Source organism: Podarcis bocagei, assembly GCF_964188305.1.
Source record: "Podarcis bocagei genome assembly, chromosome: Z".
NCBI classification, from domain to species: Eukaryota; Metazoa; Chordata; class Lepidosauria; order Squamata; family Lacertidae; genus Podarcis; species Podarcis bocagei.
The window spans coordinates 43,045,347-43,067,561 of NC_138140.1; the positions used below are offsets into that span (position 1 = coordinate 43,045,347).

General features: G+C 43.3%; 1 protein-coding gene across 2 annotated transcripts in view; it reads right to left on the reverse strand.

Moving 5' to 3' along the window:
- LONRF3 (LON peptidase N-terminal domain and ring finger 3) overlaps nucleotides 1-22,215 on the reverse strand; it is a 44,292-nt gene that overhangs the window by 12,332 nt on the left and 9,745 nt on the right. The window contains exons 3-8 of one of the 2 annotated variants that reach the window (XM_081179008.1): nucleotides 22,047-22,169; nucleotides 12,420-12,575; nucleotides 9,393-9,489; nucleotides 6,820-6,910; nucleotides 3,514-3,628; nucleotides 1,725-1,846 (exon numbers count right to left, since the gene is read on the reverse strand). In XM_081179008.1, coding sequence (XP_081035134.1) covers nucleotides 1,725-1,846; nucleotides 3,514-3,628; nucleotides 6,820-6,910; nucleotides 9,393-9,489; nucleotides 12,420-12,575; nucleotides 22,047-22,169 — 704 coding nt within the window. Of the gene's footprint in view, nucleotides 1-1,724; nucleotides 1,847-3,513; nucleotides 3,629-6,819; nucleotides 6,911-9,266; nucleotides 9,490-12,419; nucleotides 12,576-22,046; nucleotides 22,170-22,215 lie in introns of both variants that reach the window. The other variant, XM_081179007.1, reaches the window with a different exon arrangement.

Genomic DNA, 22,215 nt, shown 5'->3' on the forward strand with positions numbered 1-22,215 from the left:
GTGTTCCTACCCTTTCCGCTCAACTGAACAGAGAAGGGGAGCTTGCAAATGCAGACTTCTGCACAGAGATGTTGCAGGAGATAGGGTACCAAAGCCTGCTTGGTGTGAGAGTTCTGAGCAGTGCTTTTTTCTGTGGGGACGCAGGGGTGAATCTCTGTACTTTTGTCCATTTACTATATTTATTTTTTTTGAGTCAAAATGAGAGTACCTCTAAACATTTTTTAATTAAAAAAACCAACTGGTTCTGAGAATGCTAAAAGCTTATGTGAATCCCCTCTGGAACCAGAGAGAGATTCAAGAGAAGACTGATAGGCTTTATAATAATAATAATAATAATAATAATAATAATAATAATAATAATAATAATAATAATAATAATTATTATTATTATTATTATTATTATTATTATTGTTGTTGTTATTATTATTATTATTATTATTATTATTATTATTATTATTATTATTATTACCAGCCTATCTGGTTGGGTTTCCCCAGCCAATCTGGGCGGTTCACAGCACATTTCCAAAAATACTAAAACATCAACCATTGAAAACTTCCCTAAACAGAGCTGCTTTCAGGTGTCTTCTAAAAGTCAGGTAGTTGTTTATTTCCTTGACATCTGAAGGGAGGGTGTTCCACAGGGAGGGTGCCACTATTGAGAAGTGCCAATTTTGCCTTGGTTCTCCTGCCACCATCTATCTGCTCCTGTCACTGCCTGCTCTGCCCCATCCAGCATGGCAGAGATTAGGCACTGCCATCAGCGCCAAAAGGTCTCATGCAATTTTGGGAGAAATCCTGTCCCAAATGGACGCAATTTTGCCCAAAATCAGCACAGATAGAGTTGGCACTTTGCTTGTGGGTGTGCTTTCCTGGGGGCTCCTGCCGCCTGAAGTAGCAGGCTCACCTTGCCTAATGGGTGAGCTGGTTCTGAAGGAGGCAACAGTCAGAAAATTCTCCTAAGCCTTCACCTTCAGGTGAATAAGTTTTATTGCTTCACTATACTTTGCTCGCATAAACCCCAACAACACCTTGGGCACAAAGGAATTCTACCCCAGCTGACAGGATAATTAAGAAACAAAACTTTCAGGTCAAACCTTAAGTCATAAACACTTATGGTTGTAGCCACTCAAGAGCAGATCTATTGAAATTAACGGACATGGGTCTATTAATTTCAGTGGATTTACTGTAAGCAAGAATTAGCTAGCTATAACCCTTATCCATGAATCTACAGTGGTACCTCAGGTTAAGTACTTAATTTGTTCTGGAGGTCCATACTTAACCTGAAACCGTTCTTAACCTGTAGCACCACTTTAGCTAATGGGGCCTCCTGCTGCTGCCGCGCCGCCGGAGCCTGATTTCTGTTCTTATCCTGAAGCAAAGTTCTTAACCTGAAGCACTATTTCTGGGTTAGTGGAATCTGTAACCTGAAGCGTATGTAACCTGAAGTGTATGTAACCTGAGGTACCACTGTATTTAAAAATAATTATACAGAACTATTGCAAACATTTGTTACATGAAACCATTTTTTGGTAGGTTGATAGCTGAGTGTATTTGAGGTAAGGGTCTGATTCTCTCCCCCAATGCACTGGGTCAGTTCTACGTCAACAGAATAACTTTCTGACACTTTTCATAACTCTTCACTCCTGGAGGGTTAAATATTGGGAAGGGAGGTGGAAGAGGGGAAATCCACTTGGAGGGGACTGGGTAAAATACATATGACATACTTGGAAAGTTCAGCAATTTCCTCTTCATGGAGCCTCCTTCTTTCTGTGAGTTGCTCAGGAAGGTACTTTGCTATTAAGTCTTCCACCAGCACTGTCTTACAGTGTTTCCTCATTGCCAAACACTGGAACAGAAAACAGGGATTCCTCTCAGGCTTGGTTTAGAAATGTTCAGGATTCCGTTAGAGCAGCTTCCCCTGTTAAAATCTTCAGCTTCAGCTTATTTTATTTTTTTTGTCCTCTAGCTAACAGACTGCTGACAAGCCTTTAGTGGGGGCAGCCTGAGGGCCTCTGAAACTGCCCTACCTTGTATCTACCTGGAGCCCTTTCAAGGGTGTATGGAATTAAATGTGACAAGCAAATAATAGTGCCATTAACATGTCTGAATCAATAGGTTCTGGGGCAGAAGCCCAATATGCTAAATTCTACTAGTGGGCGGGGAGTTGTGTGATTTCCGGGTGCAAAGAAACCATGCTCACCGACCAAGCATTGCTACCTGCTCTACACCTGACATCAAGTGTGGGGCAGGCAAAGATGGGGTTGGGCCTAAGGCAGGTGGGGGGGAGGGTTTCCACACAGTGCTTTGCATGCCCTGGACATGGTAGGGGTTTTTATACCTAGCAGGGAACCTAAAACATACAAAATGTTAAATGCTAAATGGACTGAAATGTTAAAATGGATTAAAATTCACACCAGTATTTGTAAGCATCGGGGAAAGGTAAAGGGACCCCTGACCATTAGGTCCAGTCGTGGACGACTCTGGGGTTGCGGTGCTCATCTTGCTCTATAGAGTGAGGGAGCCAGTGTTTGTCCGCAGACTGCTTCCAGGCCATGTGGCCAGCATGACTAGGCCACTTCTGGCAAACCAGAGCAGCGTAAGGAAATGCTGTTTACCTTCCCGCCGGAGCAGTATCTACTTAACTACTTGTACTTTGACGTGCTTTCAAACTGCTAGGTAGGCAGGAGCAGGGACCGAGCAACGGGAGCTCACCCCGTCGTGGCGATTCAAACCACCAATCTTCTGATCGGCAAGCCCTAGGCTCTGTGTTTTAGACCACAGCGCCACCCGCGTCCCATTAAGCATTGGGATTGACTTGTATAAGCATGAATGTCCAGCAGGATACCATGGTCAATGGTATCAAATGCCAACAAAGGATCAAGCGGCAGGAGCAAAGTCACACACACCCACCCCTGTCCTGCTCTCTGCAAAGGTCATCCATCAGGGCAACCAAGGGCGACTCAGTTCTGTGGCCAGGCCTGAACCCAGATTAGAATGGATCCAAATAATCCACGCCCTCAAATGATGCCTGCAGCTGCCTCACTACAGGCTTCTCCACCACCTTCCCCCAAAACGGGTTATTGGCAACTGGTCAATAGCTGTTCCAATCCCTAGGGTCCAGAGCCAGTTTCTTTAGAAGCAGCAGGGACCACCCCCTCAGGCAGTGAAGCATTAACCACTGGACCCAACCAGTTACTCTCCCTCTGCTGTATTTCATAAGCCAAGAGGGGCAGGGGTTGAGGGGGCATGAGCAGAATGCCTAACATAGGCTATGGCAAAAGGAGCATTTCAATACAGGAACTCAGGAAGCTGCCTATTCCAGAGGGGAATTCCTAGCCCTACATGGAGATGGAGGGATTTGAACCTGGGATCTCCTGCATGGAAACCAGTTGTTCTGCCCATTGCGATAGAGTCCTTCCAGTTTCATGACTCATTTCAGTCCCCAACCCACCCTAGGTGCATGCCAATATTTAGAGAAACATCAGTGACAAGACGCAAGCAACACAGGCTCACCTCTGAGAGACCCTCTTTGCACAGGGGGCAATTTGGTTTGTGATCTAAACATCTTTCAAGGCATTTCAGGCAGAAGGTATGTCCACAAGGGGTGGTGACAGGTTCGTAGAATACCCTGGTACGGAAAAATCAGGAGAGGAAAGAAAAGCAATACAATCTTTTAGCAGGAATAATGGAAGGCATGGGAATTCACAGCAGTTGACACCCATGAACAATCAATGTGGCAAGGGTGAAGTTCCAAACATCCCAAGGACCAAAAACATCAGGAGTGTTACAAGTAGAACAGCAACAGAATGTTGCTGTGTGAGGTCTTCCTTTCCGGAGTTTCAGCCAGCCAGCCTTACCCTTTTGGAGGATACTCCACTCAGTTTCCTCATTTTTCTTGTCTAAATCAGTCAGAATGCCTTGATCACTGAGCATACTCAGTCCTCATTGGGCTGACTGAGGTGTCCCTTCCTTAATTTTTTTATTTCTTTCCAAATCCTGGGATTTCCCTGAACCTACTGATGTCCCTTTGTTTGTGTTATATAGTCAATAGTCACATATTAACTATATAAGGATCCACAGAGAGAATGAGTTCCTTTAATAGTGGAGAAGATGATCTGTATAGGGTTTCCTTGTTACGTGTGTGCATATGTGTAACTATGAAATCATATAAGTAGAAATCTATTTTATGTGTCTAGGGCCCCACATGCACTATACAGTTAAAAGCAATATTATGGAGAGCCCTGGGAACAGCAGTTTGTAAAGGATGCTGAGAGTTGCTAGGAGGCCTCTATTCCCTTCACAGAGCTACATTTCCCAGAGTGATTTAACAACCAATCCTTCTTCCCAGGGCACTGTGAAAACTGTAGCTCTGAAAGGGAAATAGGGGTCTCCCAACAATTCTCAGCACCTTTTACAAACTACAGTCTCAGGCTGCTTTGGGGAAAGCCATGACTCAGCTGAAAGTTGTTATAGATTGGGGGCCTGAAATGTTAATACGGTGGCGGCGGCTGAAAGTTTTAATATTTGGGGTGGGCCTGAAAGTCCTCTCCTCCAGCAACTTGTCACTTCCAGCAGAGCAGCCAAAATTACAGTGGAAGCTCGGGTCGCGAACGTGATCCGTGCGGGATGCAAGTTTGCAACCCGCAGCAGCACATCTGTGCACGTGCGGGTTGCGATTTTGCGCTTCTGCGCATGAGCAAAAGCAATTTAGCACTTCTGCGCATGTGTGACCACCAAAACCCGGAAGTAACCCGTTCTGGTACTTCCGGCTTTCGGAGGTCCATAACCTGAAAAAACGCAACCTGAAGCATCTGTAGCCCGAGGTACGACTGTATTCTATTAGCTCACCTGGAACAAGGCTGAGGATTCAAGCACCTGAGTTCAACGCAGTTCAGGGTACGAGTCTGAATGTGTTTTATGGAGAAGGATCAGGGGAGAGGATTAAAAAGCAGCCTCGGAGAAATTCTGTCCGATTACCTAGGTGTGCTGCAGGTGTTTATGCAGGTTTCTTGGTCTGTCCCTGACTCACTCCCTGGATGTAGGCCAACTACATTACTTAGTTGGGCGGGCAAACTGGGTTAATAACAGCTTGGGCCGGTTGGAGATGAGATCACTGGGTTACTGGTTCATGGAAATACAGTATGCAGATTTCGTTGAATTTCCTTATGGGCAATTATGACAAGCTCTACAAGTTAAAGTAAAAAGACTCAGACCGATGCCAAATCAGTTGCATGGATTTCCAGCAATTCAGGCAACCTATCACCTGCCTAGCAACCTGAACAATTCTTTCTAGGTGTTCATGCTTACATTCCTTTTCATTCCCTCTCCTGAAGAACTTGAATTCCACCCTCCAGCTTTCAGGGTTATGTTGGCACAACCATCAACCATGGTTAGCATTAAGCAGGTTCCGGAATTGGTTTCAAGTGGGTTTCTATTCCTGAGTTAACACTGCACCTTGGTTTGCATCTGTCACAAAGGACAGATCTCCTGCTTCCACCATTTCTCTAAGCCGGTCTGTCACCTATTTCCTGCCAGTTCTGTTCAAATGCAAAAGGGTACTTGGGTTTCCCATATGGGAGGTGTGACATATCTGACAAACTGACTGTGGCTGTCACTGGTCAGAAAGAGCCATGGGTTGCTTCCTCCAAGGAGAGGAGAGAAAGCCTTTAAAAGCTGAGCTGCAGCTATGGTCCCTCTTACCATTAGGGATCCAGGCTGGATCTGACCATCCTTGCTGCCTACTTGTAAGTAGACCAAAAATACTGTCCTGTGGCTTAAAGGCTAGGATTAGTCCAGCTATACAGCCAAAGCACTTTGATTTATTTTGCATTCTGTTTGACCTGTTGCCTGCTTTCCCCCGCCATTTTTTTCTTTTTTAAAAAATTATTTTTATTAAAGATTTTCTTGGTTTAAAAAATTATGTACATTGTCTCTTTCTTCAAGACTCATTTATTTCTGATAAAGTTTCATAATCCGACTGTTGATACATGTGTGGTTGCCAGTCCCAGCGCTCTAGAATCCCTAGAAGCTTGGAATCCAGTTACTGAAAGGTTAGGCTCAGAGTCATAAGAGATCAGCATATTCTTCCACCCCTGGAAGAGACTTGGGGGAGCATGGTCTGCCTTTATGCTCTGAATAAACTATAATGGAGCTGTCTGGGAAATGCAAGGTGAGTTTGTCTTGGAGTTCCTGGGCTTTGAGAAATTGAGGGGGGCTACCAGGGAAATGAGCAAGCTGCTTTGATCTCAGGGGTGGGATAAGGCTGGAAACCAGCCCTGTTTTCCCCAAGCAAGTTGTGAGTCAGTTAGGCTGATGAGTGGAAGGTCCACTGGTTTGGACCCTATTTAAGAAGTACAGGCACCCCCCCCCACTTACATGGGGGTTACGTTCTGGGCCCCTGCGTGCCTAAGTGGAATTGTGTAAAGTAGGGAACACCCTCTAAAAAGCCTCTAAAAGCCTATTTTCCCCTGCTCTCCAGCTCCCTCCCCCCAGTCTCTTTCCAATCCACACCAAAATATTTGGAGGACACATGGGAAAGCAGCTGCTGCTGCTGTGTGACCCTGCACATCAGCTGTTAGGCAGGGAGGCTGGGCAGCCTAAACAGAGCCCTGCTGTGCCTCTGGTCTCTTTGGGGTTTCCTCCACCCTCCTCTGCAGACTCTGGGGAGAGTCTTCTCATGAGCCACAAGAAGTCTCTGGCCCTCCAGAAGTTGCTGAATGCCAGCTCCCATCAGCCCCAGCAAGCATGGAGTTGTAGTCAATCAACATCTGCAGAAAAGTTCCCTGCACCTATTTTAGACAAGAAGATAGTAATGGTTACCTCATGCACAACGAACACTCCATATCTGATGGTTCCACAAATCCAAACAGAGAACTCTTCCCAGCACCGGATCCTTTCCCCTTACTTGCATCTGTTAAAAATGGGGGGGGCGGGGGGGGGACAAAGAAGGAGAAAAACCAAACACACACATTACAGAACTGGAAGGAGCATATATTGGAGTTAAAAGTGTGCACTTGGCCACAGATGTGTAAACGCCAAACAATCGAAATTGGTGACTTAACAATCGTCTCTCCCACAAGAACCCACCATTTGCACCTCACATTTTTGGGCATCACAATCGTGTCTGCAGGTTCAAAGGTCTAACATTCATAAGTGCTTAATACAAAAGTTTTATAGTTTAGAGAAAAGTGTTGTCACTCACCCCACACCATTGTGTTTAGGGGGGCATTTAATCCACATGCAGAACATAAAGGTAAAGGGACCCCTGACCATTAGGTCCAGTCATTGCCGACTCTGGGGTTGCGGCACTCATCTCGCTTTATTGGCCAAGGGAGCCAGCATACAGCTTCCGGGTCAGGTGGCCAGCATGACTAAGCCACTTCTGGCGAACCAGAGCAGCGCACGGAAACGCTGTTTACCTTCCCGCCAGAGCGGTGCCTATTTATCTACTTGCACTTTGAAGTGCTTTTGAACTGCTAGGGTGGCAGGAGCAGGGACCAAGCAATGGGAGCTCACCCCATTGCAGGGATTCAAACCACCGACCTTCTGATCAGCAAGTCCTAGGCTCTGTGGTTTAACCCACAGCACCACCCGCGTCCCTATGCAGAACATACAGTGGTAAAATTCTGGATGGTGCCACTTCAGAGAGCAGGGATTTGTTGTATTTTAGAATCCTCCAACCCCATGGCATTTTTTTTTTAAATAATGAACAAGACTTTCCTACATGTAGTTTCTCTCACTTTCTGATGGGCTAATTTTTTACACATAGGGGGTGGTGGTTTTTTTCATGTGAAGATGTAGTCAACCCTGGCATATGCAATGTGAAGTGGTACAATCTACCACCTCTTTCTGCACATCATGTAGCCTGGCTACAAGTAACATTTCCAAAAAGGTACATATTCAGATTTTACAACTGAATTTAAATTTAGGCTCTTCCCTCTATTTGAAGACATCCTGATTTGTATCAAATGCTAGTCCTACTTAGAGTAGACCTACTGAAAGTAATGAACATCACTAATGCAGGTCCATTAATTTCATTTTTAAAAATAGATTTTATTGATACATCAGAACAACAACAACAAAACAGAAAAAAACAAATGTTTTGTTTTATACATTCTAGCTATTTTTGAAGGTGTTAGATACCACCTATAGAACATATTATCAGGGACGCGGGTGGTGCTGTGGGTTAAACCACAGAGCCTAGGACTTGCCGATCAGAAGGTCGGTGGTTCGAATCCCTGTGATTGGGTGAGCTCCCGTTGTTCGGTCCTGGCTCCTGCCAGCCCAGCAGTTCAAAAGCACGTCAAAGTGCGAGTAGATAAATAAGTACCACTCCGGCAGGAAGGTAAACAGTATTTCCGTGCGCTGCTCTGGTTCGCCAGAAGTGGCTTAGTCATGCTGGCCACATGACCCAGAAGCTGTATGCCGGCTCCCTCGGCCAATAAAGCGAGATGAGTGCTGCAACCCCAGAGTCGGCCACGACTGGACCTAATGGTCAGGGGTCCCTTTACCTTTACTTTATAGAACATATTGATTTGATTTTCCCTTAATGCCTTGCGAGTAAAACTTTGTTGGATACAACCACCCCCTGTTTGAAAGGTTCTCAGGTCTAAGCCCAATTTAAATAAAGAAACTTCAGAAGGGATGAAGGTCCGGAAATGGCCTATCAGCCGTCAGCATCTGGATGGAAGTCTAAGCAGGTACTCAGGTGACCTCCTCAGTCTTCCCACACTATGGTGAGGTGTACTGTATTGCTATTTAAATTTAATTAACATTTTAAAAATGCATCTAGCCATATAAATTAGAAAGTGCAAACTTCTCAAAAATTATAAGCCATCCTTTTTTTTGGCATTGCCACTTTAAAGGTAAAGGTACCCCTGCCCATCAGGGCCAGTCGTGACCGACTCTAGGGTTGCGCGCTCATCTAGCTCAAGAGGCCAGGAGCCGGCGCTGTCCAAAGACACTTCCGGGTCACGTGGCCAGCGTCTGGCGAGCCAGCACCAGCGCAGCACACGGAAACGCCGTTTACCTTCCTGCTATAAAGCGGTCCCTATTTATCTACTTGCACTTAGGGGTGCTTTCAAACTGCTAGGTAGGCAGGAGCTGGGACCGAACGACGGGAACTCACCCCGCCGCGGGGATTCGAACCGCTGACCTTTCGATCGGCAGGTCCTAGGCTCTGTGGTTTAACCCACAGTGCCACCCGCGTCCCCGACTTTACTTCAGTGCTAAAATAGATTCCTTTATATTTTTTAAAGAAAGCTTACCCCTTTTCATAATTTTGCTAGGTGGGTCAGTGTTTGGGGCCTCATCAGAACAGTATTTTCTCTTTAGAAGACTGCACTGATCAGTTATAAGGGTGGCTGATTCAGTCGCTGAGGAGCCATGACTACCTTTCTTGCTCTCTGCCACTGGGGTGGACTTTTCTAAGCCACTGCGGTCAGCTGCTTTCTGATCTTCACGGCGAGCAGCACGCATTAGCAACTTTTCCTGTGCAAAGAAAAAGGTTATTCTGTAGAACTACTGATCCCCAGAGATGATGTTCTTCACAAGACCTTCACAGATATCCTCAAAGCGCGCCTGCACAGAACATGGAACACCTCTATTAACAATCTTTTTAACTTGCATCCTTGACAAACTACAGTTCCCAGGATTCTTTGGGATAAGCTGTGATTGGTTAAAGCAGTATGATACTGATTTAAATGTAGAATGCAGATGAGGCCCAAGAAATAACAAAGAACAGGGTTCTATCAGAGAAGAGAGCAGGTTTCATTCGACTCCTTGCTCACCACGGGCAGCAGGGAGATATTTTAACTCCCATTCTCATGGTGTTTCTCCCATATAGTGGTTTTTAAATTTTTTCTTCCTATTTGCATGTTTCCCAGAGAAATTATCACTATGTGTTGAGTAGCTGATAAACAAATACAGAGGTAGTTTGGAAATATTGAAAGGAAAATGAAAAGGTCAGTAAATTAAATAAATCTGCTTCAGGGTGGTATCATTTCAGCCTACAAGTGAAGGCTCACATGATTCCCCCCTCCCCCTCCCAAACATACCCTGCATGTAGAAAAGTAAGATGTCAGGGAGAAGGTTTCAAACTTTGCTTTCTGCCCAACAAGCTGCTTCGCAACATGCAGGTATATTATTAGCAGTATTATGTTAATTAAAAATAAAAAATATCAGTAGTTGAAGTGGTATGGCTTTGAAAAAGATTGACTACTTCATTCAATTGATTTGTGAAAACTGAGGCTGCTTCTTATAGGAGTTAATAACATTCAAAATAGAAAATAAGCTATTGTTGAGGTTAAGCTTTAAAAGGCCTGGTTACCAGAGCCAGTCAAGATTTAACCTTAGCAGTCATAAGCCAAGGCTTGCCATTGGGGCAAACTATTTTTTTTTTTTTTTTTTTACTTTGCAAGTGAATTTTTATTGTTTTCCTTACCTATTCTTTTCCAACAAATTGTAATAGCACCATACATTTCCTTTGACTCTGCCAAGTCACGACCCCCCTCCCTCCCCACAACTGGTATATTTATCCTCTTTCCATCACACATATCATTCTCAAGTTACTACTATTATACATTGGAGGTATTATGTCAATCCTGCTAGTGTCTTGACCTCTTTACAATTCTTCTTTAAGTATTCAATAAATTTACTCCAGTTATTTTGGTATCTTTGATCTCCCTGGTCCCGGATCCTCCCTGACAGTTTGGCAAGTTCTGCATATTCTGTCAACTTCGCCTGCCACTCCTGTATAGTTGGTATATCTTGTACTTTCCATCTTTGGGCCAGAAGGGTCCTCGCGGCAGCTGTAGCATACATGACTCTTATTCGAAGGGCTGTGGATTCAAGCCCCATGTTGAGTGAAAGATCACTGCATTGCAGGGGGGTTGGAAAAGATGACCCTCATGGTCCCTTCCAATGCTACGATTCTGTGATTCTAGGTGGGACTTACAACAAAATGGTGCCATGCAGAATGTTCCTGCTCAGGGTTCCTGCCAGCCAGTCACACCTTTTCCCAAGACAATCCGTTCCAATCTATTCCTCTCTCTGCAGTTTTCCATCTAACCCACCAACCTGAACACTTTTCCGGGTCCACTTGGCATGCTCAGCCTTCACTAAGATGCTTTTTGGGAGTTTCTTCTCCACCTTTGGTTGTTGTTTTTTTGTACTTCAGCAAACATTGCAATTCCCCCAAGCTTGTCCACATCTCCCTCTTTGGCATGGATACTAGACACAGCCATTTGGACTGTGCAAGGATCAGCATTTGGAGAATGAGTTTGCTATGTAGGATGCTTTGGCAGTGATGCTATGTTTTAGGAACCTCTTCTCTGCACCATGATGAAAGAGCAACTCTGTCCCAAAGCTACCTTGGCCAGTTTCAGAGATGGCCACCAGAGACAAAACTGGTCCAATACTGTATTTTTGGTTTCTATGGAAGCCACCCAGAGTGGCTGGGGAAACCCAGCCAGATGGGCGGGGTACAAATAATAAATTATTATTATTATTATATAATGCAAAGTTTACCTTTATGCAATAGGCTAGCTTCTATACCCACCCACCCACCCACTCACCCCTCTCTCAGTCCTCCATCCAGACAAGCAAGAGGCATAATCAGAGTTCAACAACACGTTCCAGCTAGGCAAAAACACTCAAGGAAGGTTTGAAGCAGGGCTGGTGAGCAGTGTGCCCTGGGCAGAGTACCAAGGGCCAGAAAGAGAAGGCAAATACAATGGCTGTTCTATCTCACCAGCCCAAAGACACAAGATCAGTTCTTTGCAGCCCAGTAAATCCATACAAAGCCTATTCTGAAATCATAGATCACACTTTCTGGTCAAGGCCTTGAAAGGAGAACATATATATATATAAAAAAAAACATTGCACACATGTCCAGCTTTGACATTTCCCAGAAGAACCTGGCTATGGCGGGACTTGGGTACTATGACACCCCTCATTCATCTTACTGCCTTCCCAAAGGCAGGTAATGACCCCCCCCTTAGGAAGGAGGTACAAGGATTGTGACAGGGTCCTAGAGCCCTCCCCCTCCTTACAAAGCTGGGAAAGCACAAACCAGGCTTTGGGAAGGAGGCGGGAGGCCTAGGACCATTTGGGTCTGATCTACCAGCCAGACTCTTAAGTTGTAAGAAATAAGACCCAGTTTAATGAGTCTTCAATCCCAACCTTTCTGCCAAGGTTTACCCTAATGACTGGCTGCAATTCTCAGAGAACACCATGAGCGTCTTGTTAATAAAACTAGAACCCCCATGTGCCTTGCTAATAAAACCTCAGGGTGGTCAGCAGCATGCACTCATGCATCAAGCCAATGACCCTACACACTCACCCAGCAGCAAACTGCGCAACCACCTCCCCTCCACAACCAAATATTAACATACAAGGACAGTATCACAGACAAGTGTTACCTGGATCAAACTTTGTAGGCTATGGATGGTGCCTTCAGATGGTGCTGAACTTAAAAGGTTCCCTTTTAATTTAGGGTGACGGGATACCAGCTGCAGGATATCAGGCATGCGTTCCTGAGCATCCCTCGGGACACGCGAAATTAAATTAAGTAGAAGCTATGATATAAAACAAACACACACACACACAATTCATTACTTAATTTGAACACATAAAGTCTTGCGTTCAATTCCTGGCATTTCCACTTCTGAGGACTAGGCCACATCCACACTATAAATTTAATGCACATTTGATTTAACACACATTTAAAGCACATGGCTTGCCCTAAAGAATCCAGGGAACTGTAGTTTCCCTCTCACAGAGCTACGATTCCCAGCACCCTTAACAAACCGCAGTTCCTATAATTCTTGAGCATGAAATATGCTTTAAATGTATGAAGCGGATGTGGCAGCAGGTGATGGAAAAGCTCTACAGGGGCTCCAGAGAGCCATTGTCAGTCATGGCCATCAATACAAGGGTATCTGGGACAAGGATCTTATTTAGTGTAAGCTAGCAACAGATGTTGAGGCTTGGGGTATTCAGGAGAGAAGTGCTCTTTAAGCTTCCCTGCGGAACAGTTAAGCTATGAAAAGCACACACACAAAAGGCTGCTGCAATGCAAACTCATCTTGTCAATGCCAACAGGTTGATAGTCATACACTTCCTGTTTAATAGGCAGACTCCTAACGAAACAAAAAACAAAACAATTTTCAGTCATCTGGGTTTGACCACAGGGCAGGGCAGATTTGACTTGTGTTCTACCCACACCATTAAAAATTTAAACACCTGCATCCTACCTGTCTTTCAAAGGGAAGAGGCGAGCATACCTGGGGTTATCCTACTTTTATCTACACAACCACATTGTGGGGTGGGTTAAGCTAGAGCACATTCCCTGTCTCTTGGGATAAGCATTAGAACATAGTTCAAAGCTTCACGAAGTGGGCAGGAATCTAAACCCAAGGTTCAACAGGATGGGCCAAGCCTGTGCATCCCATCTCTGAATGAAATCCAACAGAGGTATGCATCAAGTTTAATCCTCTGCACCAAAGCAAGATTTGCTGTGTGCTTTTACATTCCAAAATGGGATCATCATACATTCAGAGAGAGAGAGAGAGAGAGAGAGAGCGCCAACAGATTCACAAAGATGTGAAAACCACTGGTTAAGTGCCAGCATCAAAAGAATGCTGATTCATCTGAAAACTATTAACTGCAAGCTATCTCAGCATAAAAATAAAATCAGAGGCTGGAAAATTCTGCTGCTTTATTTCCTGGGCTCCTAAAATAATCCAAGGCTTGCTTCTGTTGCCTTTTTGGCAGCTACCAGAAGCCATCCCCTCTTTCAATAAGACTTTTAAGTAGGAAGCTTTCAAAGTCTACACCTGTAATGGAATTCTTTTAAATATATTTTATTGCATGTACCTTTGCTGCCCTTGGCTCCTTTGGATAATAATCATTAGCCCCTTCCCTCTCCAGTCAAAAGGATCAGGTAGCAACAGGAAGATTCCTTTGCCCAAAGAGCAGCTGCTGGTCTGCATAGACAACGTTGGGCTAGATCAGGGTTTCCCAAACTTGGGTCTCCAGCTGTTTTTGGACTACAACCCCCATCATCCCTAGCTAGCAAGGCCAGTGATCAGGGATGATGGGAATTATAGTCCAAAAACAACAGCTTAATGGCGGATTACTTCCTTCTTTGTCTTTGAAACCTGGTGGCACTCCCCCTACAGGGCTTTCGGATTATAAAATCCTGGGAATTGACTTTTGTTTTGAATTCCACTTCACTGGTTGTTTATAACTGAATTTGTCTCTCCCATGGAACAATAGACAATCTGACCTTGAACACTGACAGATGTGTAATGAGTGGTGCAGGGAGAACAAGAGCATCTAAAGCTAAGGAATCTAAAGAGGCCAAGGAAAAAGAAAAGGAAAGAAAACCAACACAATTTGTACAAACAACACTGACCCAAGGACGCCGATCGTCGGTTCCAGCTGTACTGGTGACTCAAAGGGAGCAAGGGGAAATAACCGAGAAGCTCACTGAGGAAGATATGGCAGCAGGTGGGTCAGACACACTATTAAAACAAATATTGGAGCAATTATCAAGTTTAAACCAGAAGGTGGACGACCAGTCTTTGAAAATAGATAAAGCGACTTCCTCAATTCAAAAATTGACTGAACAAGTTTCCCAGCACACGCAAGCTATAGAGAATTTGCAAGGAGCAACAGCGGAAAATCGGGAATTAGCCGGAGAAGCAATTCAGAAAGTGGGAGCCTTACAAAAAGAAGTTGAAGAAATAAAAGGAGAAGTCAAGCCCTTGCACAAACAGGTGGGTGAACAACAAATTTATCTGTCAATGGTGGAACTGAAAAATCGCGAGAGCAACATCAAATTGAGAGGCATCCCGGAACTCGAGCAAGGAGACTTGATTGGATACTTGACACAGGAATTCTCGAAGTTCTGGGGTTTAAAGGAAGATACAGATTTCAGGATTGTCTCGGCATATAGACTGGGAAGATTGGTAAGGAAAGACAGATCCAGGGACTGTTTGTTAATTTTAAGATCAAAGGAAGAGAGAGATAAGATCCTAGGTCTTCACTTCAAAAAAGCAATTGAAATACAAGACAAAAGGGTGGAAATTTACAGAGATATTCCGAGACAGTTGCTGGACCTCAGAGCCACCTATACAGAACTAGCAAAATTGCTGAGACACAACGCAATTCCCTATAGGTGGGAGTTTCCACAAGGATTATCCTTCACTTACAAAGAAAGGAAGGTTAAAATTAGAACACCTGAAGATAACCAAAAGTTCCTTCACGACCACGGAGAAGATCTCCAAAAAGGAGTAGATTGGCTTCCAGGCTTACCAACACCAATACTGCCTGGAGGCGGGCCAACGCCTGCACCCTCGGGATCTGAGCAAAAGGAAGGCACCTCATCCTAAGAACATCTTAGAACAGGATGTCTCTGCAGCTACTTAGTTGGAATATAAATGGCGGGAACTCTCCGGAAAAAAGAAGGAGGATATTTCATATCCTAAAAAAAGAACAATTGGATGTAATATGCCTTCAAGAAACACATGTGACTAGGCTCCACAGGAAAGTATTAATCAACAAAAGACTCGGCCAAGAATTTATTTCATCAGACAAAGTTAAAAAAAGAGGCGTTGTAATTTATGCAAAGGAGAACCTGTCACCAAAATTTCTATTTAAAGATGATCATGGAAGAATTCTCGCAATTGAAATTCAAACACAAGGGGAGAAGATTTTGATATTAGGAATTTATGCGCCAAATGATGGAAAATCAGAATTCTACAAGAAGCTGCATGAGACAATGATGGACTATTTGGACTATTCAAATATTTTTGTGATGGGAGATATGAATGGGGTGGTGTCAACAAATATGGATAAATCCCAAAATCAAAACTTAACAACAGACGGCAGACTTCCTAAAACTTTTTTTTGAAATGACAGACAATATGGACTTGATTGACATCTGGAGGACAAGGAACCCCTTGGGTAAAGAAGGAACCTTCTTTTCTGAGGCCCATCTGTCATGGACACGAATTGACCAAATTTGGATATCTAGAGGGCTGGCACCGAAAACAAGAAAAGTGGAAATCTGCCCAAAAACCTGCTCCGACCATAATGCCTTGAAAATGGAACTGAGACTTATCCCAACTGGATCCTTCAGATGGAGAATGAATGACACCTTGTTAAGAGATCAAGAGATTGTTAAGAAGGCCCAAAAAACGCTAAAGGACTATTTTGAAATAAATTTGAACACTACGGTGGAGAAAAGAACAATCTGGGACGCAAGTAAAGCTGTAATGAGAGGGTTTCTGATACAACAGAATACAATAAAGAGAAAATTTTGGAATGGAAAAAAGGAAAAAATTTTAGAGAAAATTAGTGAAGGAGAGAAAAAGTTGAGAACCAAACCAAAGTCAAAAGAGGTGCTAAGAGAGATCAAATTCCATCAAGCACAATATTCAAAACTGATCAATCAAGAGATTGAATGGAAAATTAAACAAATGAAGCAGAGATCGTTTGAATCAGCAAACAAATGTGGAAAGTTGTTAGCTTGGCAGTTGAAAAAAAGACAAAGGTTAAATACGGTTACAAACTTGGAGATTCAAGGAAAAATAGTTCAGAAACCAGAAGAAATAAGAAAGTGCTTCCACAGATACTTCAAAGAGCTTTATGCACAGGGGCCTCAGAAAGAATCGGAAATAGACCAATTTTTGAGGACAAATGGATTATCTAAAATAAGTCAAGACAAAAGATCAATTCTTAACAGCAAAATAACTCAACAGGAAATTGAAGGTGCCATCCAAAACATGCAACTTGGCAAATCTCCAGGCCCGGATGGACTCACCTCCAAATATTATAAGACGTTGAAGGACTTCTTGATACAACCGTTGTTGGAGGTTTGTAACCAGATTATGGAGGGGAGGAGGGCACCGGACACGTGGAAAGAAGCATTTATCACATTGATACCCAAGTCAGAAAGGGAAAAGACTCAGCTTAAGAACTACCGTCCCATCTCACTCCTGAATGTGGATTACAAAATATTTGCAGATATTTTAGCGAACAGACTTAAAAATGTACTAAATGAAGTAATTCACAAGGACCAAGCAGGCTTTCTCCCTGGTAGACACATGTCTGACAACACTAGGAACATTATTGATATTTTGGAGCTGTTGCGAATCAGAAACACAAGGGCGGCTTTAATCTTTATTGATGCGGAGAAAGCATTTGACAACATTTCTTGGATGTTTATGAAGAAAAACTTGAAAGGGATGGGAGTGGGACGGGGGTTTGAAAATGGATTAGAAGCAATCTACTCAGAACAAAAAGCCAAACTGATAGTGAACAATGTGGTATCGGAGGAACTCCAAATTGAAAAAGGGACACGACAGGGGTGCCCTCTATCCCCTCTGCTATTTATTTCTGTTCTGGAGGTATTGCTGAATATGATCAGGGAGGACCAGCTGGTGCAGGGTATAGTGGTCGGAGCGAAACAATACAAACTGAAAGCTTTTGCAGATGACCTAGTCTTGACAGTACAGGAGCCAGAATCTAGCACAAAAAGAGTTCTTGAACTTATCTTGGAGTTTGGTCGGGTGGCGGGATTTAAGCTAAACAAACAAAAAACTAAGGTTTTGGTCAAAAATTTGACACCTACAGAGATAGAGGGGTACCAGAAAGAGACAGAGCTAAGTGTGGTTAAAAAAGTGAAATACCTGGGGGTTTCTTTGTCCACCAAAAACTTAAACCTATTTAAAGATAATTATGAAAAATGTTGGTTGGAAATTAAAAAAGATTTGGATATTTGGTCAAGACTGAAACTTACCTTGTCAGGCCGAATTGCAGCTATAAAGATGTGTGTTTTGCCAAAAATGCTATTTTTATTTCAAACCCTTCAGGTCGTGGACAGAATGGAATGTTTTGGAAAATGGCAGAAGGACATCTCTAAGTTTGTCTGGCAGGGCAAAAAGCCCCGAATAAAATTCAAAATACTAACTGACTCAAAAGAAAGAGGGGGGTTTGCCCTGCCGGATTTAAGGTTATACTACGAAGCTGCAGCCTTCTGCTGGCTGAAGGATTGGTTTTTGTTGGAAAACACCGATGTCCTAGATCTGGAAGGGTTTGACAATGTTTATGGTTGGCATGCATACTTGTGGTATGACAAGGCGAAGGTTCACAAACTGTTTAAAAACCATATTGTCAGAAAATCAATTTTTGCCGTCTGGATGAAGTATAAGGACTTATTAGAAAGTAAGACCCCGAGGTGGTTATCACCAGTGGAAGCCAAGATCTCTAAAAAAAAGGCCCAATATGGAGGCCTACTGGCCAAAATATTGGGAATTAATTGAAAGAGTTGGAGACAATTGGAAGCTCCAAAGCCAGGATAAATTAAAAAGTAAGGTGCGAGATTGGTTACACTATGCTCAAATTCAAGAGGTATTTAAAATGGATAAAAAAGTGGGTTTCCAGACGGAGAAATCGAAACTGGAGACGGAGTTATTAGAACCAAGGACTAAGGTACTTTCGAGAATGTATGACTTGCTGCTTAAATGGAATACACAGGATGAGACAGTGAAATCTGCTATGATAAAATGGGCACAGGATGTAGGACACAACATTATGTCTGAGGACTGGGAAAGGTTATGGAACACCGGTATGAAATTCACGGCATGTAGTGCCTTGAAAGAGAACATTATGAAAATGGTATACCGGTGGTACATGACCCCAGTCAAGTTGGCTAAAATATATCATCTGTCTGATAATAAGTGTTGGAAATGTAAGGAGGCAGAAGGGACATTCTTTCACCTCTGGTGGACCTGCCCGAAAGTAAAGGCCTTCTGGGAAATGATATATAATGAGCTGAAAAAGGTATTTAAATATACCTTTTCCAAGAAACCAGAGGCCTTTCTCCTGGGCATGGTGGACCGGAAGGTGCCAAAGAAGGATAGAACCTTGTTTATGTATGCAACTACAGCAGCAAGGATTCTTATTGCAAAGTTCTGGAAGACACCAGATTTACCCACACTTGAGGACTGGCAGACGCAGCTGATGGACTACATGGAGTTGGCAGAAATGACTGGCAGAATTCGAGATCTGGGCGAAGAAACAATGGAGGAGGACTGGAAAAAGTTTAAGGACTATTTGCAGAAATATTATAAGTTGTTTGAATGTTAAGACTGTGCACGATTAAGAAACGTTACGCCTCTGCAATTTATCTAAGTAAATGATAAAGTAAGTAATGAAGAAAAAACGAGTTAAATTAGAAACAAAATATTATGTTTATTAAAAGTGTTAAAATCAAATTACAAACTTCTGAAATTGGTAACATAATAAACTCAAAGGTACAATAAGATGTGAAACAAGATAACAAATTGCTGAACTGGTTAGAATAATGAATGCAATGTTGAGAGGATGTGAGGAGGTCCAAAAGAAAGTGAATTGTTGAAGGACGTTGTGAAAGATATTTAATCTTTTTAGTTTTTCTTTCTTTTTTATTTTTCTTATATTTTAAAAAAAAAATGTCTCTTGCATGTTGCTATGTAAACTAATTTGTTAACCTATGGAAAGAAACGCAATAAAAAATTTTATAAAAAAAAAACAAAAACAACAGCTTAAGAACCAAGTTTGGGAAACACTGGGCTAGACAGACAAATACTCTGATCTGGTATGAGGTTGCTTCCTACGTTTTTGTTTCTTAGAGGCAATCCTTTTTTTCCGCCCTCTACATCAGGGATAGGGAGCCCAGTTCCTCCAGAAGTTGTAAGGACTACAACTCCCATCAACCTTGACCACTATCCAAGCTAGAGTCCAGCAACATCTGGAGGGCCATTTATCCCCTACCTGCAATTTTGCATTCTCATCTCATGAGACTAAGAAGCTAACGCCAACCATTGGCATCAATATTGCATTGCATGGGCCCAGTGCAGTTTGCCGCAACCCTCCCAGCTTGAATTGCACAGTGGAAGCCTCATGCACACTGTGTGGTGTGACCAAGTCACAGGGCAGTACGGGTTTCTCTTGGCTGAGATGTCTCCCAACTCCTTTCCCCTATATTCCTGAACAAACAGTATTTGTGAAACCCGGAGGCAATATTCTGAATTGAGCAAGGGCTAGAGGGCCAGAAACTTATTTGCTTCCATATTACCTAAGACCCAAGCCAAAGGGCTCTTTAACCTCCTCCCCACACTTTATTTCAGGGCTGGGGAACCTGTGCCCCTCCAGATGCCTCTCCCCAGCCAGCACGGCCAATGGTCATGGTTGATGGGAGTCTGACCATATCATAGGCTCCACACCCCTACCTCCCCTACCTGCAGCTCGTTTTTCTGAATGCCAATTGCTCAAGATACTCAAGCAGCAAATCCTGCCAGAGCCTCTAGTTATTTACACTGGAGAAGGAGGTGACTTAAAGAGCCCTTGCGAGCAAAGGTATATACTGTAATAAACAGGCATTGAATATGGAACAGAGACTTTTCCCAATCTCCACACCGGAATTCCAAGGTAGAAGGGAGGTCAGGTTACTTCCCTGAACTTTATCATGTCACTGAACACAACCCACTTCTTAGGCTGATGGCAATTATAAACTAAGCAACCAGCTAGGATGAGCTCAGCTTCATGGGTTCAGTCCGAGCACTTCTGAAAGAAGAGTGTCACAACTGCCCAAACAGCCTTAGTGAAGAATCAGACAAGTTCACTGTGCTGTGCTCTGAGGACTGTCATCCAATTCACCCAAAGGCTACTTTTATCATTAAATGCAGCCTCCTTCACACAATGCCCTGTCACCAATGCAACTTTGGAAAATGAACGTTAGCAATTCATTGCAGCGTTGTGCTGAGGAACAGCACTGAAATGAGACACACCAGTACAAAAACAGCACATGGCACAATGACAGCACATAAGGCAGGGAGGCAGGGGGAAAGGGACATGCCAAGATACAAAAAGTTGGCATATATATACGGTATATATATATATATATATATATATATATATATATATATATATATACACAATATATATATATGTATGTATTTCACCTTACCAAGAAAAGGAAGTTAATTTTAAAACCAGTTGCAAAATTGCTCCAGGGGCTGCCAAGAAGAAAAGAAGAAGTGGCGGGTTGGTGACATCAGAGTCACTAGCCAACTGGCAGCCTTCCTCCCCACAGCCAGCTTTCCCCAGTTCAGCCTGAATCATGCCAAAAACCTTGTGCAACTGGTTTTTCAAAGTTCATCCCAGGGAGGAAAACTGTGTGCATTTGATGGCACCAACATCACCATAATTAAGCTATCTCTACCCCTTTTTAAATCTTACAACATGATGACATGACTTGGCTTAGAGGTTTAATATGACAGCTGACAAAAAGTGGACTAAAAATCATGATTATGGCTGTTTTTTACAGTGCCATTAGGGAGATGGATGCAGAGGGCAGACACGGGAACAATATGCAATTACTTTAGAAACCCATGGGCAATAGATGTGAGGCATGAGAACTCTGGGGTTATGCTAAGTACTTCTAAGGGAAAGGTGGGTTTTGAAGAAGGAGCTGATGGGGGAAAGGTGGAGTCATGTAGGGCAACCAGGATACAGTTACAAGTAAGGTGAACTTGCAAAGTCACAAAGATCCATGCCAACTTCACCACCAATCCCCGAAGCAGTTTTTAAAAGTATTATTGATGAAGTGGTGGGGATCAAAATTGAAGTGAACACCCTACATTTTAAAAAGTGAGCATGGTGCAAAAGGGGCAAGACCGATGGCTGAACAAACATCTGATTTGCTATTTTGCCTGCCTGTCATGTGCACTGCGAAGGACTCGGTGTGACCTCTCCATCACAGCACCACCGATGTGCTTGGCAGCTTCATATGGCAACAAGATGGTGACAGTTCCCTGCTCCAAAATAACTTACATAAGGTTCACCCAGACAATACAATAGTGGAGAGCATAATGAAGCACAACCACATCCCATAAACTGATAAAATGGTAAGCTACAGGTTGGCTTCTTTCTTAAAATAGGAGATGGTGCTACGGTTAGAGATGTGGACATCAGATAAAAAGATACATAAGACTCACCCTTTGAGCTTCTGATCTGGCCATTTTGTTCCCAGAATCCAAGGCAAGGGAGAATAAAAAGGCCTGAAACGCTTCTTCTGTTTTCCCAAGTTTAACAAGGGCTTGTCCCTTCCGTAAGTGACCCTGCAAGAAGGAAGGGAGTCATCACTGCCTTTTCCTAGGCTCACCT